Raw genomic sequence first — 19,473 nt, forward strand, 5'->3', positions numbered from 1 at the left:
TATATAACACCAAGAAAATAGTTTTGCAACATATATTATTAAGGGCTAAAACTTTCTTAATTTACAAAGCGCTGTTATACATCATCAAAAAACTGCTGAAAACTGTAATAAAAATAGGCAATTAGGTCCTGTATCAAATCCACATAAATAATAAATATGAAATGATCAATTTCACTCATGAAGAAATACAAATTGAAGCAAAGAGATACTATTTTTTTTAACCTATTGGACTGGCAAAAGTTAAAAAGAAAATATCCAATGTTGGTAATGGTAAAAGGACACAAGTCTTGCCACAGGTTGTTGTAGGGGGTTAAAATTGGTGCTACCTTTGTTGAGAACTTAGAAATATTTACTAAAATAGAAAGATGCACATTCCTTTGACTCACCACTTCCACTGCTAAAAACTGAGCTTAGAAATAAGTTCAAGACCTGCATAGAAATAAGCTAATTGGTCTATGGCCATACCACCCTGAACGCGCCTAATCTCGTCTAATCTTGGAAGAAATAAGCTAATTGCAAATTTTTTTGTAAGGGGAAAAAATAAAAATAATTTAGCTACTTGTCAATAAATGATTGGTAAGTGGAGTCATGGCACATATAGCCAATTCTATGCAGTTATTTAAAAAGTATGATGTTTTCCAGGCATGATGGCACATGTCTATAATCCCAGCACTTTGGGAGGCCAAGGTGAGAGGATGGCTTGAGCCCAGGAGTTCAAGACCAGCCGGGGCAATAAGTGCGACTCTGTCTGTAAAAACAGAAATAAATAATAAAATAAAAAGAATGACAGTCACAAGCATATTTCTAAGAAATATTAAGTGGGAAAAAAGTACAGAAGGAATATGATTCCATTTGTATAAATTTGAAATTGTGGGTGGGAGAGTGTGTAGCAATAGACACACGTACATGTAAATATTTTTCTGGAATAACACATAAGACATTGAGAAGTGGTTACTTTTGGGAGAGAAACTGAGTGGGGAAGAAGGGGACATGTAGACACAGAGTGATATTTTTATTTTATGCTTTTCTGAACTCTTGAAAGATTGTAATCATGTCCCTTAATTACTTTTCTTTTTTTCTTAAAGATATTATTCATTAAATAAAATTGATCCTCAGATTGTATGATGCGATGTGAAATTCCAAACAAAAGAGCCTTCCTTTACTTCTACTCTTGCCCACTGTCAATAATAGGAAATTTGCATTGGTTTTTCTTTGTGCCAAAGGCCTAGGAATGCAGGTCTGTTTTCATGGAATATTTTCTGTTTGCCATATTTAGATGCCAAGGAATATGTGCTACAGTGTGAGAAATCTTGCTGACTGACATATTATTTTCCCCCGAAATTAAAGGCATGTGTAGAAGTTAAGGTCCACTTAACTTTGTTCAGCTCAGCAAGCATATTTGGACATTCTTAGTTCCATTTTCTTGTTCACTGGACTCAAGGGCAGAGATACCGTCATTTGTAAAGTGGAAGAATGTATGATGGAGGCGGGGCATGGTGACTCACACCTGTAATCCCAGCACTTTGGGAGGCCGAGGCAGGAGGATCACCTGAGGTTTGAAGCTCGAGACCAGCCCAGACAACATGGTGAAACCCCCATCTCTACTAAAAATACAAAAATTAGCCAGGCATGGCAGCACATGCCTGCAATCCCAGCTACTTAGGAGGCTGAGGCAGGAAAATCTCTTGAACCCCGGAGGCGGAGGTTGCAGTGAGCCGAGATCACGCCATTGTACTCCAGCCTGAGCGACAGAGTGAGACTAAGTCTCAAAAAAAAAAAAAAAATTAAAAGAATGGATGATACGGAAGGACAAAGAAAGAATAGAAGGATAGAGGGAGTATCATCTTCCTGGTCAGATAAGCGGATTCTTTTCATTCCCTGCTCCTTAGGGCAGCACCGTCATTTTATCGTTCAACCAGACAGAGGCTGAAACTGCTCTGCTCTTTCAGAAGGAGTCTCTGACCTCTATTTTTCCAGGCTTTCTCTTATGATATTTTCTTGGAATCTGCCTCTAAAAATCTTAGGTTGTCTCCCAAAGCCATGCTTTCATACAACCAACGCCCAGTTTCCTGTATTCATATAACATGTCTCTAATTTCCTATTTCTAGTACTGAGCACAGTGTTTGACATGAAGTCCTGTTCTTTCGTTCCCCTTTGACTAATCTTTGGCTTATATTATCCAGCGTTTTTTTCATTGATATTTTCCTTCCACAAATGTATTGATGCCTGAGTGCCAGGCGCCAGACCTGGGCTTGGACCTAGTCTTCAGAACTTTGTGCTTTACATCTAAATTTTATCTACATAATGCACAGCTCATCTATTTGTGGGTCATTCTTCCCAGTTTTTCAGCTAGGAGAACTGGAAAGGCATAAGCTTATTTCAAATGGTCCCTTTGAACACTAAGTAAAATTTATTACTTGGTGTCATAAAAGTGCAGTTCACTATTATGTGAGAGTTCAATTTTTTAAAATTTTTTAAATTTTATTTTTTTTTTTGAGATGGAGTCTCATTCTGTCACCCTCGCTGGAGTGCAGTGGCACAATCTCACCTCACTGCAACCTCCACCTCCCGGCTTTAAGTGATTCTTCGGCTTCAACCTCCCGAGTAGCTGGGACTACAGGGGAGTGCCACCACGCCTGGCTAATTTTTGTATTTTTAGTAGAGATGGGGTTTAGCCACATTGGTCAGGCTGGTCTCGAACTCCTGACCTCATGATCCACCCACGTCGGCCTCCCAAAGTGCTGAGATTACAGGTGTGAGCCACCGCTCCGAGCCCCAAATGTTTTTTAGAATGAGGAGCTCATGTGTTGCACAATTGGAACCACTGATGATGGATAAAAATAAAACATATATAACTTTCATAACTGCTACTTATACTGTTACAGAGGGAATTAGGAGTGGTATATGTGACCTTATGAATATTTTGAGATATTGTCAACCCCACCCTCGAAAGTGATCCAAGAATGTCACATAACATTTACCTTCAGTACTAACACCTTAAACACTGGCAACACTTTTTTTTTTAAATGAAAACTGAAAAGATTCCTTTAGATGGAGGCTACCACCACTGATATAATCATGTTTATAAATCAATGAAATCCATTTTCTAATGCAAAAATGTGGCTCTGTGAGCTGATCAGTTGCTAAAATTTGAATGAATTTAAACTTACAAACAATGGAAAAGGTTTTAAGTCTCACTCTGGCTTGATACCCACCCTGTAACTGTTAGGGGTCATCCACACGAGTACATTGGGGCTTATTAGGGCTTTCTGTCATCACTTACGTCATATAGGTGAGAAATGTGCTGAGGGGCTCCAGGGAATGATTCCGGAAATACTCAAATTCTCCACATAGTCTTTTCCTCATCTCGGTGTCAATTTTGGAAACAGTAAGAGGATTTGTGTGATTAGCCAAAAAGTTACCATAATCAGTAGTCTGGAGATGAATTTTCAGGTCTGAAATTAAATGAAACCCCAATGCAGGTTAAATTTTGAGCATACACAAATAGCTTTTTCAACATTAGTTGAATTCGTGCTAATTTTGTGGTACATACATATGTATTATCTTATTAGATTTTAATATAAGGTCTAAATATGATTTAGACTTGATCTCTAAAGCAACAAAAAATGTAATGTGAATATGGATAATCCAGCACACCACAAAATGTGTTTTTCTTTTGTTTTGAGAGGTAGTCTCCCTCTGTAGCCCAGGCAGGAGTGCAGTGGTGCGATCTCAGCTCACTGCAACCTCTGCCTCTTGGGTTCACGCAATTTTCCTACCTCAGCCTCCCAAGTAGCTGGGACCACAGGCGCGTGCCACTATACCTAGCTAATTTTTGTATTTTTTTAAGTAGATACACGGTTTCACCATGTTGGCCAGGCTGGTCTCGAACTCCTGACCGACCTCAAGTGATCTGTCCACCTCAGCCTCCCAAAGTGCTGGGATTACAGGCAGAAGCCACTGTGCCTGGCCCTCACAAAATATTTCAATTACCTAAGAAATCTGGTATTATTTAGCAGGTCTGAAAAAAAAACAAAACAAAACCTAACAAACACCTAATCCACAGATGGCAAACAGGTTTTAGTCATTTGGAGATAGCTATCTGGGAAACTGTTGAGGATACGAATGCTCCATCCCAACTTGATGGAAAAGATAAATGTATTAGTAGTAGCTACCATGGGTGTGGGGGCAGGTGACATGGGCAGCCATCGCTGCTCTGTTTCAGTATCCTTTTATTACAGACAAAGAAATTGAAGCTCAGTGGGACTAAATGGTGGAGTTATCTAATGAGATTGAAGTAGGAGATACGTCCCCTTTTTCTTATAATCCAGCATCGTTTCCACCAGACCATGCCATGCATCCTTTAAATGTCATCCATTTTGGCTGCCAGGTAATTGGATTGAACTTAATTTCAGCTTTGTTGATTGTCACTTCCTCCTGAACAAACCATGTGTTTTCTAGCATCCATACTTCAGTAAATGCTGACCCAACCCCACTCTACAATTTCTTCCTGCACCCCTTTTCAGATTGGCTTATTATAATCTACCCTTCAATGTTACCTTACTGGTAACATTAAAATAATAGTTACCAGTGATTGAGTGCTTATTAGGTACCAGGTATTGTACTGAACTTGTATTATCTCATTTAATACTCATGGCAATTTTATGAGGTAAAAATGATTTCTATGCCTTTGTACAGATAAGAACACTGAAGCTCAGAGAGGTTAGTAACTTGTTCAAGATCACATAGATTAAAAAATTTAAAAATCTCACGTAGATAAACTGTGATTCAAAGCCAGGTATTCCTGACTTCAAAGTCACTTAAAACTTTATTTTATTGCCAACTAATTCAATTAGATTATCACTTGTTCTGTAAAGATTTAATTATCTCAGGCAGAATTATTCACTCTCACGCATCTGAATTTGAAAGTACTTTGATAAAACCTCTAGCATAACACCTATTATAGGATATTATATAGTCTTAAGCATGTTAACCCAGAAGGCAGTTACACTATCTTAGTTATATCTTTTATCTGTGACTCCTTGTGCAGAATCCAACATGTAAGTGTTATTTCATATCTGAGTATCTAAAATGTCCTCGGCAACATCCAGCACACATATGGAGCTTATTGGATCTTTCATTCAAACATTTATTAAGCATCTATTATGTGCTGCCAACTACAGGAGACCCAAAGATAGACCAGACATATTCCTCATTCCCAAGGAAACTCATTGTTTGGTAAAGGAGAAGGCAGCTACAAATGATTCAAACAATGTGTTAATTTAGCGATAAAGATAAGGTCCTTGATTTATGGGAACATAGAAAATGAGACCTAGATCCATAAGGATAGGAGCAAGAAGCCTAGGAAAGTGTGTTGAAGGAGATGAGCCTTAGAATACTATGTAAGAGTGGAGGAAGAGGGGAGAAAGAGTAAGAACAGAGGCAGGCATTCGATGACTTAGTACAGGTATGGTGTGTGGAAGGAGCTCAAAGCGGTTCAGTGTTGCTGAAGTATTAAGTGGGAGATAAATAAATTAAAAATGGAACTCCCATATGATCTAGCAGTCTCACTACTGGGTACATATCCAGAGGAAATAAAATCAGTATGTTGAAGAGATATATGTACTCCTACATTCATTATAACATTGCTCACAATAGCTAAGACATAGAATCAAGCTAAGTGCCCATCAATGGATGAATGGACAAAGGAAAGGTGGTATAAATATACCATAGGATACTGCTCAGCCTTCAAAAAGAAAGAAATCTTGTCATTTGTGATAACTCAGAAGTAGAGAGTAAAGTAGTGGTCATCAAAGGGCAAGGAGTGGGCAAGGAGTGGGCCAGGAGTGGTGGCTCATGCCTGTAATCTCAGCACTTTGGGAGGCAGAGGTGGGAAGATCCCTTGAGCCCAGGGGCTCGAGGCTGCAGTGAGCTATGATCGTGCCACTGTACTCCAGCCTGGGTGACAAAGCAAGACCCTGTCTCTACATTTAAAAAAGAAAGAAAGAAAGAAGAAAAAGAAAGAAAGAAAGAAAGAAAGAAAGAAAGAAAGAAAGAAAGAAAGAAAGAAAGAAAGAAAGAGAAAAAAACCGACTTAGTAGGGGACAGGTGAGAGGGTGAGGGGTTGGAAAGATGTCAAAGAATACAAAACTCAGATTCAGTTAGATAGGAGGAATAACTTCAAGAGACCTATGGTACAAAATGGTGACTATAGTAAATAACAATGTATTTTTAAAATCATGTAAAGAGTAGATTTTGTGTTCTCCCCACAAAAAATAAGTATGTGAGTTAACATATATGTTAATTCACTTGATTGATAACATATAGGTCACATTGGGCAGGCTTCCAAATTAACCTGCCTGGTGGAGGTCTTATGATGCCTGTCCTGTCCTGTCCGGTCCTATCCCAGAGTAAAGAATCTTACCATGAGTCCCTCAGATTGTTGATGTACTGATTAATACATAACCTACTGGCACTGACAAGGACCCTGATTTGTTTCTGAATCATCAAGTTTTGGTGATTGGTTTCTGCATCATAAAGTTTACTGATTGTCTTGCACATAGACATTTCAGCCTGTATATTATCTGTAGCCAGTGATTGTAACCTCTGTATTGTGACCTTTAACGAAAAGAACAACTCTAGTATGAAGAGTCCTCCTCTGTTCTTCTAAACTTTCCCTTTAAAGCCTTCCAACTTGTAGCAGACTCTGGGACACACCCAGCTTTGTTGCTCTGTCTTCCTTGATCGGTCCTCACATTTGGCTTCCAATAAACCTTTACTGAACTATTTCCGCTTCAACAGACTTAATTTTGGTTGATACCACAATTAATACATATATTAAAACATCATAGGCTGGGCGTGGTGACTCACGCCTGTAATCCCAGCACTTTGGGAGGCTGAGGCGGGTGGATCAGTTGAGGTCAGGAGTCCGAGACCAGCCTGGCCAACATGGCGAAACCCCGTCTCTACTAAAAACACAAAAATTAGCTGGGTGTGGTGGTGTGTGCCGGTAATCCCAGCTACTCAGGAGGCTGAGGCATGAGAATTGCTTGAAGCCGGGAGGCAGAAGTTGCAGTGAGCTGAGATTGCGCCACTGCACTTCAGCCTGGGCAAAGGAGTGAGAGACTCTGTCTCAAAAAATAAAATATAAAATAAAATAAAACATCTTGTTGCATATGATAAACATATGCAATTTTTATGTGTCAATTTTAAAGGAGTGGTAGAGAAGGAGAGGTGAGATTTGAAGCCAAAGAAATAAGCAGGACTGTCCTAGGGAGGGTTTGGTATGCCATGTTTATCCTGAGATAACAGGAAGCCACTGCGAGCTATGAATGGATTGCTCTGGTAGCTGGGGGAGGGTGGATCTGCAATTAGGGACAATGTGGCTCTTGCAGTCTTCCTCAGTGTCTGGAGTAGATTTTGCATCGGAAATGCTGTTCATCTGAAGGCAGAATTTATTTGCTCAATTACCTATTTAATTAACTTAAAACAGTTCTACTTTGTTGCCATGCCTTATTTGGCTTTCATTTTGGCATTTCAGATTTTTATGCAATTTGACAGTTTGAATTCTCAGCACCAAGGAATATTTGCCAACAGAAGTGACACAAATGGTATTTCTTTCAAAACCATGATATTTTGCTCATGTGACATATGTTTCTTTCAAGCTAAATAACTTTCAAGCCTTTCAGCTGCCAGGGACATCCTGAAATTAAATGTCTCAGTGTTTCATACCCTGTAGGAACCTTGTAATACTGTAATCAGTGAAAGTAGAACAGAAGGAACCTCTCTTCCCCAGCACTAAAATGATCCAAGGGATGCTTGATTTCAGATTCCAAGAGAATCTGAGGGTCTGAAATGCACGCTGGGATGATGATAGACTGTCAATAATAACAACAGTACTCATAGTTTTATAGTTTTCATAATGATTTCACTTAATTTTTTTTCCTACATTTCCCTAAATGCTTATCTAAATAGGTGTGTGAGTAATAAGACTTCATGGTAAAATAAATTTGGAAGGCACAAGCTTCTTTACTGTAGGAATTGAAAGGTTTTACTACATGAAAGTGATTTCTTTGAAAAGAGTATGGGACAGAACCTCCCAAGCCACTAAAAAACAATGGGCCGCCCACAGAGCACACTTGGGAAAATCACACTACTTTTTATCTAGAAAAGTAGAGTGGCAAATGGTGTTTTTTCCTTTTTATTAAAATAAGGAAAATAGGATATATTCCAAACTGTGGGATCACTACCAATTAGATCAATTTAATAGGTGTCACACAGCAATAGAATAAAAAAAAATAGATTACACCATTTTAACAAATAGAGTCTATCACATAGTGTGAATGTGTGCCTGGATGTATGCACTCAGAGTCATAATATTAACATGCGTTTTCTGTGGGTTGCAGTTACTGCGTGAAGGGAATTATCTGAGATCACTTGGCTATAGGGAAGTTAGACTTCATGGTTATTGTCTACTAATTTGTTGGCAGACTATTTTTAGAAAATTCCTTTTTGGCTGGGCGTGGTGGCTGATGCTTGTAACCCCAGCTACTCTGGAGGCTGAGGTGGGAGGGTTGCTGAGCCCAGGTGTTTGAGACCAGTCTGGGTAACATAGGGAGACCCCGTCTCTACTAAAAGTAAAGAGAAGTGACTGTCTACCGTTCTATCCAAGCAGCCCCCTGCCTTTCCCCACACTCTGCTGCTGCTGAACTTAGGGAAATTATCTGACTTTTCTGAACTCAGTTTCCTCATCTACAAAATGGATATAGCCTATGCTTTCAGGTTGTTTTGGGGATTAAACAAGGTTGTCTGGTACAGCGGCTCATGCCTGTAATCCCAGGACTTCGGGAGGCCGAGGTGAGAGGATTGCTTGAGGTCAGGAGTTTCACACTAGACTGGGCAACATAGCAAAACCCCATCTCTACAAAAGAAAAAGAAAAGTTAGCTGGGCATGGTGGCACATGCCTGTGATCCCCCTACTCAGGAAGCTGAGGTGGGAGAATTGCTTGAGTCTGGGAGGTGGAGGCTGGAGTAAGCCATGTTCAAGCTACTGCACTCTGGCTCAGGCAATAGAGTGAGATCCTGTCTCAAAAAATAAAACAAACAAACAGACAAACAAAGAAGATGCAGGTAGGTAAAGAGCCAGCATAGAGAATCCACCACAAAATATTATTTTTTCAATTGTACCCACCTATCTCCAAAATAAATTGCTAAGGAATTCAACTTTTATCCTCTAAACCAGAATTTTTCCAACTAACATATTGGAATCAACCATCAAATCTGGTAATTACTCAGACTTTTATAAATACACCAGAATATGTACAACCAGACACTTCTTTCTCCATTTTTGCTAATATACTGCTATTCTCAGGGTGTGGAAATTTCAAAGTCTTCTTTGGTGCTTTATTACTCCAAATGCTCTGCATTTCTTCCCTGATTTCTGCTCCTCACTCCCATTTTGAATGACATCTGGCACTTCGATTACTGCAGCAATCTTTGAATCGATTTTCCCACGCTCATTTCTCCTCATGTGCTCCCCACCTGAAGTTTAATCTTTCCTAAGAATTGTTTTGGTCCTGTAATGATCCTAAAAATAGCTTGGAGCCACTGAAAAGTTTTAGGCAGATTAAAAACAACTTTTATAAAATTTGTAGAGCGTTTTACCATTGCCAGAATGGTTTTAGTATACATAATCTCTTAACTTTAACAATAATCCTGTTTCATAGATGAAGAAACTGAGGCTCAGAGTAACTTGTTCCTGTTTTCCACGCTGGCAAGTAGTTAACTGAGAATCATACCTGACTCTTGTCCTCATTCAGTGTTAGCTTCAGGATCCTGAAACTTCAAATCAAACCTTCAAGGTTTTTCAGAGTTTTCCCAGCCTGAATTCCAGCCCTATCTCCAAGTATTCTAGTATTGCAGCCTAACTGGTTTACTCCCCATCTACAGGCTTTTATTTTTTCCCTTTTTAAATTCATTTTTTTTCTCTGCCTGCTAGAATGTCTTGACATCTCAATTCTTCTCCTCCTGAAACCCCATTTCATTGGCCTTTTATCAACCTATTATTCAAGATTTGGTTCACCTTCAAGTATATCTGCTGTCAGTAGGTTTGAACCATTTTTGGATTTGAATTTTTATCTCATTTTACTTATTTGTGACATCCTGTCAACTACACAGCTGTCTAGGTAGTAAATGGTGCCATTTTTTTTTTTTTTTAGACAGATTCTTGCTCTGTCACCCAGGCTAAAGTACAGTGACATAATCATAGCTCACTGCAACCTTGAACTCCTGGCCTCTAGCAATCCTCTTGCCTCAGCCTCCCGAAGTGCTGGGATTACAAACATGAGCCACTGCACCCAGCATGTTCTTTTTTGTACTCTCCACAGCTCCAAATGCATTTTTTGCCACATAAATGAGCCTCAAATATTAATTTGTGATTAAAACTTAAGATCCATGTAGCAGTGGCCCCACAGAACTTCATTATTGCATTATCCTAGTAAATCTTACTAGGGTTGAAAATCTTCATTTTAATTTTTACTTACCAAAATAAATATTTTCAAAACTGGTGCTATCTGAAGGAGAACAGAATAAACTAAATGGAGTCATATCCAAATGCGACTACCCAAAACCATAAAATGGAAAGAACTATTTCAGGAATTCCAAAGTCTAGCAGAAGAGGGAAAACAAATTCTTGTTGTATATAAACTACAGTGCAGGGGTGTATTGTTAAGATTTGCAATTTACAAAACATCTTCAGATATTTTGGATCCTCCCAGTGAACTGGGAGTTAGGCCAGGGAGATACCATCTAAAGATGAGATAAGAAAGCACTTATCAGTGCTCACGCTTGTAATTCCAGCATTTTGGGAGGCTGAAGCGGGAGGATTGTTTGAGGCCAGGAGTTCAAGACCAGCCTGGGCAACAAAGTGAGACCCTGTCTTTGCAAGTGACAAAAAAGTTAGCCAGGCTTGGTGGCACACACCTGTGGTCCCAGGTACTTGAAAGGCTAAGGCGGGAGGATCACTTGAGCCTAGGAGATTGAGGCTGCATTGAGCCATGATCACGCTACCCACTACTGCATTCCCTGGCTTGGGCAACAGAATGAGACCCTGTCTCGAAATAAAAAAAAAAAATAAAAATAAAGCACCATGTTAAAGGATAAGCAGCTTGCTTAGAAACCCAGAACCATAAAGCAGAAGATCCAGGACTTGAACCCAACATGCAGATATTTCCAGCGTGTATTTTCAGATTCTTACTACATGCAAAATACACTCTTAGGCTTAGGGAGGTAGGAGAGAGAAAAGTTTAAGGTGTACTTTCTGCCCGTAAGAAGTTTACAGGCAGCCGGGCACAGTGGCTCACGCTTGTAATCCCAGCACTTTGGGAGGCCGAGGCGGGTGGATCACGAGGTCAGGAGCTAGAGACTATCCAAGCTAACACAGTGAAACCCCGTCTCTACTAAAAATACAAAAAAGTAGCCGGGCGTGGTGGTGGGCACCTGTAGTCCCAGCTACTCGGCAGACTGAGGCAGGAGAATGGCATGAACCTGGGAGGCGGAGCTTGCAGTGAGCCGAGATTGTGCCACTGCACTCCAGCCTGGGCGACAGAGACTCCATCTCAAAAAAAAAAAAAAAAAAAAAAAAAAAAAAAAAAAAAAAAAAAGTTTACAGGGTGGCTTAACGCTTGTAATCTCAGTACTTTGGGAGGCCGAGGTGGGCAGATCACTTGAGCTCAGGAGTTCAAGACCAGCCTGGACAACATGATGAAACCCCATCTCTACAAAAATACAAAAATTATCCAGGAACAGTGGCCTATGTCTGTAGTCCCAGCTGCTCAGGAGGCTGAGGTGGGAGGGTCGCTTAAGTCCAGGAGAGGTAGAGGTTGCAGTAACTGAGATCACGCCACTGCACTCCAGCCTGGGTGTCAGAGCCAGACCCTGTCTTAAAAAAAATAAAAAAGCTTGCAATAAAGCGGATAGAGCTATGTATTTATTTATCAGCTAAGCTTGTAACCGCAGCAGCTTCTGGAGCTAGATAGACAAACGAGGCAAATGTTCTGCCTCAGGATGACACATCTATGCAAATGTCACAGATGTTATACAGGGTTAGGTTCATTACAAGGTACCATGGAGCACAAAGTTGAAGCTTGTCAATTCCGTCCCATCATAGATACTGTAGGAAGAGGCTTACAGAGGAAGTGACTTAAATGGAGACTTTAAAGGGAGATGGTCACTTTCCAGGGACATGGGATAAGGGATGGAATTTGTGATTGAAGGTGCAGCTTTAGAAAAGGCAAAGCATTCTGAGGAAGGGCTTACAAGGTAGATCAGCCTTTTAAGCATAGTGTCATTTATCTTGCCTGATGGAAGCTCTTGGTGTGTGTGTGTGTGTGTGTGTGTGTGTGTGTGTATGCGTTTTAAACAGGAAAGAGAGAATTGGATATGTCTTATTAATATAAGGCAGAAAAAGTGCTATAATTAGAGGTACAAATAATGTCTAAGGAAGCAAAGAGAAAGCTCTTTGAAATCAGTCATCCTCCTATATGTTATTTTGAAATTAAAAACAAGTAATAGGTGTATATATGTGTAAACAGTGACAGGTCCCTATGCTTGTCACTCACCTACCCACCACCCTCTGCACTCGTTCCTAGCTTCACGTAACCTCTATTTTTAGTTTCTTTTTAATCCTTTCACAGTTTCTTTGTATCTAGGCAATCATATAGGAAGTATATTTTTAAAATTTATCCCCCTTTTTACTAAAGAGTGCCATGCCACACCTGGTTCTTCCCCTTGCTTTTCTGACTTAATATATCTTGGTAATCTTTCCATATTTCTCCTTTTAGAGTGCTTCCTCATGCGTTTTTCCTTTTAAATACAGAATATTCCATTATGTGAATGTTCCATAACTTATTTAACTTATTCCTGGCTGGTCGTGGTGGCTCAGGCCTATGATCCCAGCATGTTGGAAGGCCAAGGTGGGAGGACTGCTTGAGCCCAGGAGTTTGAGAGTAGCCTGGGCAACATAAGACCCTGCCTGTATTAAAAAATAAATTTAAAAAAATGAAAACTTATTTCCTGCAGAGGGACACTTGATTTGTTTCCATCTTTTTCTATTCCAAACTATGCCACATAAAAGGCTAGCCACGGTGGGTCACACCTGTAATCCCAGCAGTTTGGGAGGCTGAGGTGGGTGGATCATTTGAGGTTAGGAGTTTGAGACCTGCCAGTGCCAACATGGTGAGACCCCATCTCTACTAAAAATACAAAAAATTAGCCAGATGTGGTGGTGCACACCTGTAGTCCCAGCTATTCGGGAGGCAGAGGCACAAGAATCACTTGAACCCAGGAGGCAGAGGTTGCAGTGAGCCGAGATCACGCCATTACACTCCAGCCAGGGTGACAGAGTGAGACTCCGTCTCAAAAACAACAAAAAACTATGCCACATAAAGAGCCTTGTACAGCTGTCATCTCACCTGTGTGTAAGTTTGTCTATGAGACTTGGAATTCCTGGACAAAGTGTATAAGCATTTGGAATTTCGGTAGATACTACCCAATTGCCATCCTTAAGGGGTTCTCATTTTTCTAATATTTTTATTCTCCAGGTAGGATCCTTTTTAGGGCAGGGACTCTATCTTGTTCATCTTTACTTTCTTGGCCCTAGCTAGAAAGTACTTACTAGATGGTGTTGAATTAATTCCTACCTGAAGACACAGTTGGAGGAGCTCTGAAGCTCAAGCCCCTTGACAGGGGCACCATTGTTGGTGAGATATAATCAGCTTCCCTAATTCCCTTCTAAACAAACTGTGGCAAGGACAAAGTAAGGACTTAATCCAGGCCGGCAGCTAACGTCTGTAATCCCAGCACTTTAGGAGGCCAAGGCGGGCGGATCACTTGGGGTCAGGAGTTTGAGACCAGCCTGGCCAACATGGTGAAATCCCATCTCCACTAAAAAAAAAAAAAAACAAACAACAAAAAAACAAAACTAGCCAGGCATGGTGGCACATGCCTTTAATTCTAGCTACTTGGGAGGCTGAGGCAGGAGAATGGCTTGAACCTGGGAGGCAGAGATTGCAGTGAGCCAAGATCATGCCATTGGACACCAGCCTGGATGACATGAGCTAAAGTCCGTCTCAAAAAAAAAAAAAAAAAAAAAAAAGACTTAATCAAGAATGACCTCCCACATCTTGAGAGCCAGTGGACACTGTTATCATATGTTTTAGAAAACACTATTTACTACTAAACTTTAAGTATTGATTTACTATTTTGTCTTTTTTGAGGAGGGAAGAATATTTCCAAAAGTCTTATTTGTAATTTTTAAAAATTCTGATGCAAACTGTAGTGTTATTTTTTAAAAGAATATCCTATGCTCTTTTAAAGTTATTGTTTTGGTTCAAAGTCACTTTTAAAGACCCTAAAGTTTATAGATACAACTTTAAAGCAATACCAGTGGCAAAGGCAATGGGAACTAATTTCCTTCTTCTGTACCTAGGAAAGACTGAGTCACAGTGGATCCAGAGATCTGAATCAAGTCACAATTAGTCAGGGGCAGGCCTCGGAATACATGAGTATTTCTTACCGCACTCAACCCAATTATGCACACAATTAAGCCCAATTATGAATACTAACACTTTTCAAAGCTTTGCTGGATGATCTTTATTTTCTCTTTTCTAAATTTACCCAAAACCTTATATGTTCCTTGCAAGTTGTTCTAAAACAATTTGTTGCTATCAGAACACTTTCCTTTTAAAGACCAGATGACTTAAAAAGACTAAAGCAAATTTAATCTTGGCCAAGTTAGTTTTTCTTTTACAGAAAGTGCCTGCTTCAACATATGGTATTGGAATGGCACAGTGTAACCTGCTGTTTATCCATAATTTGTATGGTGTATATTTTGTGCAAAAGTAAACTAAAATCTTGAATCCTTTAGGATTCTATTCCAACAAGTGCCCTTGATTTCTTCTCAACTCTGAATCTAGCTCAGGGCAGACTGAGTCTCCCTAAGTACATTCACAGATGCAACAATTGCACTGCTGTTCACACACTATTTATTTCTCAACATCCTATAAAATAATCAGGTACAGCAGTCATTATTTTCTATTTCAAAATGGAGTGGACATCAACTCAACACAGACCTATTCATATATCTTCAATTTATACTCAGGAGGCAATGGCATATTTTTGTGGAAAGGGAGACACAGATAGCTCTATCCATCCTCCATCACTGACAGCCTGTTAGGTGGTCACAGCCATTCTAAGCCCCACTGTCCTCAACTAACAGAAGACATGAAATTCTTGTTTAGATTTGTTTTCTCAGCAGTCATGATAACCTAAACATGGTTTGATGATTCATGCTTGATATTTCTGGTAGTCTCTGAACAGTAGATTGGCACACAGATTCAAATGTAGTTGAGAATTGGGAAGAGAGTTAGAAATCATGAGACACAATGACAATAAAGCAGTAGAGTACAGGTGGGGTGGCTTCAGGTGGTTTCTCATCCCCTGACGTTGTATGGAAAATTCTGCATATGCCTGCTTATGTGTGTTTTTCTAACACAAGCTTTATTCTTGAGGTCTTTGAGATGGTTTGAAACCTTTTCTTCTCTCTCAAACTGAAAATGAAGATACCAGATTCAGCTAACTCTCTACGTACAGGATAGATCTGTTAATCTCATTTCTTGCTCCTTCTATCTATCCCCTTCCCTCAACAAGTCTTTTGAGTAAAAGGGACCTTGGCAGAAAATATAGGGTGCAAATTTTAAATTCCTGATTTTTATCTTTTTACTTTCTAGAATTCTTTTTTTTTTTTTTTTTGCCTGAGACAGGGTCTCACTCTGTCGCCCAGGCTGGAGCACAGTGGTGCAGTTACAGCTCACTGCAGCCTCAACCTTTTGGGCTCAAGCCATCCTCCTGCCACAGCCTCCCAAGTAGCTGGGACTACAGGCATGCGCCACCATGCCCAGCCAATTTTTAAATTTTTTAGTAGAGACAAGGTCTTGCTATGTTGCTCACGCTGGTCTTGAACTTCTGGCCTCAAGCAGTCCTCTCACCTAAGCCTTTCAAAATGCTGGGATTACAGGCATGAGCCACTACACCCAACCTATTTTTCTAGAATTTTTTCTTTTGTTTGTTTTTTGAGACAGAATTTCACTGTGTCACCCAAGCTGGAGTGCAGTGGCATGATCTCAGCTCACTGCAACCTCTGCCTCCCAGGTTCAAGAAATTCTCCTGCCTCAACCTCCTGAGCAGCTGGGATTACAGGTGTCTGCCACCACACCCAACTAATTTTTTCTATTTCTAGTAGACACGGGGTTTTACAGGCATGAGCCACCTCTCCAGGCCTAGAATTCTTTATATGGCTTTAGATATGGCTTCCCTTGATTTATCTCTGAATTCTTTTCTTCTTTCCTTCTTTTTTTTTTTTTTTTTTTGGTATCACAAAGATATTTTATGTATTCCTTGCATTTAAATTTGCATTCCTTAGCTCATTTAAGAGCTTGGCTGAAAACTAAATAGAATTCATTAAAATGGCTCCTCTCAGAAACACTTAGTCAGCCCTGTGTTCTTTATTTTATGTAGATTTTCTATACATGACTAACGTTCTCCAGTCACCAAACTCTTATTTTAATATGCTGAAGTGACTTAGGATTTGGGGTTTTACTGTAATTATCTGTAGCCAACAGAATTAGTTATCTGAAAGGTTCTTGCTGTTTCCAATGCTAATGAAGTGCAGGGTTTGTCCTAACTTGGGTGGTTCTGTCTGAACTCTGGCTTTAACTGGTCAGAACTGTAAACAGCCTCAGGACCCTTCAGCCCTACTTGAGGAGACTGCAAAGTCACCTTTAGAAGGTTCATTGGTTCGTTTTTGCCTTTTAATACCCTTCCTAGGAGGCTTTATTCTTCGTGCTTTCTTGCCTTTTCTAGAATAATCTGGAAGCTTTAAACCACCTTATTATTGACCTATATGGGTTTTATAAGTATGTTTCAAAATGAGTGAGTGTAGCTGTTTTTAATAATGAAAATACTGTTACAGATGTGGAATCTTTGGTAAGGTTTTGAAAAAAAAAATTTGGTTTAGAGACAATTTCCACTTGTTGAGTATTTATTTATTATAACTGAGAACACTGAGACTCAGAGGCTTGGAGCCACGGGTCACCTACGTAGGCATGACAGAAGTCAAATCCAGGACTTTTGAATCCAGGGCTGGCCCCACCAGTAACATCTCTTGATTTGTTTTTTTTTTTTTAACTTCAGTTAAAGGTAAATTTCAAACTCTCAAATCAATAGATACTGAGAAATGTGATAGAATAAAATTCTATAGAACAAGATTTTAAATATATATATTTTTTCTTTGTCGTAGATCCCTTGGCAGTGTGGTGAAGCCCTTCTCCAAATGTTTATAAATATGTAGAATGAAAATACACAGGATTATAAAGGAAACCAAATATTTTTAGATATAGTTATCAAAATGTCTTTAAAATGTATAAGAATCTGGCGGGCATGATGGCTCATGCCTGTAATTCCAGCACTTTGGGAGGCCAAGGCAGTCGGATCACCTGAGGTCAGGAGTTCGAGATGAAAACCCATCTCTCCAAAACGTACAAAAATTAGCCGGGCCAGGTGGTGGGCACCTGTAATCCCAGTTACTTGGGAGGCTGAGGCAGCAGAATCGCTTGAACCCGGGAGGTGGAGGTTGCAGTGAGCCAAGATCATACCACCATACTTCAGCCTATGCAACAAGAGTGAAACTCCGTCTCAAAAAATAAATAAATAATAAAGGATGCGTGTAATATCTAACTTCAAAATAGGGAAAACATACATGACATTTCAAGGTATCTGCAAGAACTTTAAAGGGATATGAAAACATTGAATTTTTGTTGGTGACAGTGTCACAGATACTACTTATCTTTTTTTTTTTTATTATACTTTAGGTTTTAGGGTACATGTGCACAATGTGCAGGTTTGTTACATATGTATCCATGTGCCATGTTGATTTCCTGCACCCATTAACTCGTCATTTAGCATTAGGTATATCTCCTAATGCTGTCCCTCCCCCGATACTACTTATCTTAACTACTGTGATTTGTTGCCTACATTCGTAATGAAAGATGTTACATTTCACTTAGAGGTTAAAAATAGAGATGTATTTTTTTTTTCCTCATTCAAGTTTATGGACCCCAGAAATCTGGACTGCAGGAATAAGGATCTGCTCAGAACTCTCAAACCATACGATTATGGGCTTTTTTTCTCCATGCTTCTGGAGAGTGACATCATTTCATTTTGTTTTTTTTTTCTTTTTAAAGGGTGAGAAGAGCTACACTTACCTTCTAGGGTCTCACACTGGACCAGGTTGATATAGTCTTGCTGGGTCAGGAGGCTGGCCTTGCATCCTCGAACCAGGCCCTCCAGGTAGCCATGGTCCACGTTGAAGTACAGCTCCGCACCTTCGAGCATGGGGGAAGAGATCGAAGCCAAGGTAGGGTGAAACGGCTCTGTAGTCCTGGACAGCCCCTGAAGATTTGCACTAGCCTGGGAAAAGTGCGAGTAATTATCAGGCAGCACAAGCAATCTATCAGGTGATAGTCAGGGTTTTTGTGACTAGTTTCCTCCGGTTTCAGTGGCTTTCAACACAGCACACTCAGCCCTGTTTTTACAGCAACAATGAATCAGCCAGATGACCCAAGTAAACCCAGGCAACAAACCACGATTGGGAAAAAGAGATATGAGAGTCAGGGGAGGATCCAGGCTCAATTCTTACTCTCTCACAGAAGGGACCCTTCCCAGCTTTGCTATTGGGAGGCTTCAAACTCCTGAATAGTTTGTAAACATTCCTACCACCAGCTGAGCTTTCAACTGTAATTTACACTAATCCAAAATTCTTTGAGGACTATCAGTATGAACAAAGAGAGGGTTTTTAATAAAAATAATTTAATTTAGGCCGGCATGATGGCTCACCTGTAATCCCAGCACTTTGGGAGGCTTAGGGGGGCAGATCATCTGAAGTGGAGACCAGCTTGGCCAGCACGGTGAAACCCCATCTCTACCAAAAATACAAAACTTAGCCAGGCTTTGTGGCGCATGCCTGTAATCCCAGCTACTCAGGAGGCTGAGGCACAACAATCGATTGAACGTGGGAGGCGGAGGCTGCAGTCAGCTGAGATCGTGCCACTGCCCTCCAGCCTGGAGGACAGAGGGAGACTCTGTCTCAAAATAATAATAATAACAATAATAATAATTATTATTATTATTATATAAGTAAATCAAATGTGACTAGGCAGTTTGAAGAGTCATGAGAACCTAATTCTGCCACACAGTGTAAGACAAATGGTCAGAAATGTCCTAAAATTGCCAAAGGCGGGCAGTTGCTTCCTAGCCAGTCAAAGGGCATAGCCCAGGAAGCAGTCCTGGAAACAGATACAGAAGGCTATGATTCTATAATAATAAGCCACTACCACTCAAAATTGGACTGTTTAGAAGGCA

At 40.1% G+C, this 19,473-nt stretch overlaps 1 protein-coding gene across 1 annotated transcript in view; it reads right to left on the minus strand.

Moving 5' to 3' along the window:
• Window positions 1–18,516, minus strand: part of ATP6V0D2 (ATPase H+ transporting V0 subunit d2) — a 55,653-nt gene extending 37,137 nt beyond the window's left edge. The window contains exons 1-2 of the mRNA XM_003268265.2: window positions 18,318–18,516; window positions 3,284–3,455 (exon numbers count right to left, since the gene is read on the minus strand). Coding sequence (XP_003268313.1) covers window positions 3,284–3,455; window positions 18,318–18,447 — 302 coding nt within the window. The 5' untranslated portion in view covers window positions 18,448–18,516. The remainder of the gene's footprint in view (window positions 1–3,283; window positions 3,456–18,317) is intronic.
• Between the last annotated feature and the right edge of the window lie 957 nt (window positions 18,517–19,473).

Source organism: Nomascus leucogenys, chromosome 16, assembly GCF_006542625.1.
Source record: "Nomascus leucogenys isolate Asia chromosome 16, Asia_NLE_v1, whole genome shotgun sequence".
In the NCBI taxonomy this organism is placed as follows: Eukaryota; Metazoa; Chordata; class Mammalia; order Primates; family Hylobatidae; genus Nomascus; species Nomascus leucogenys.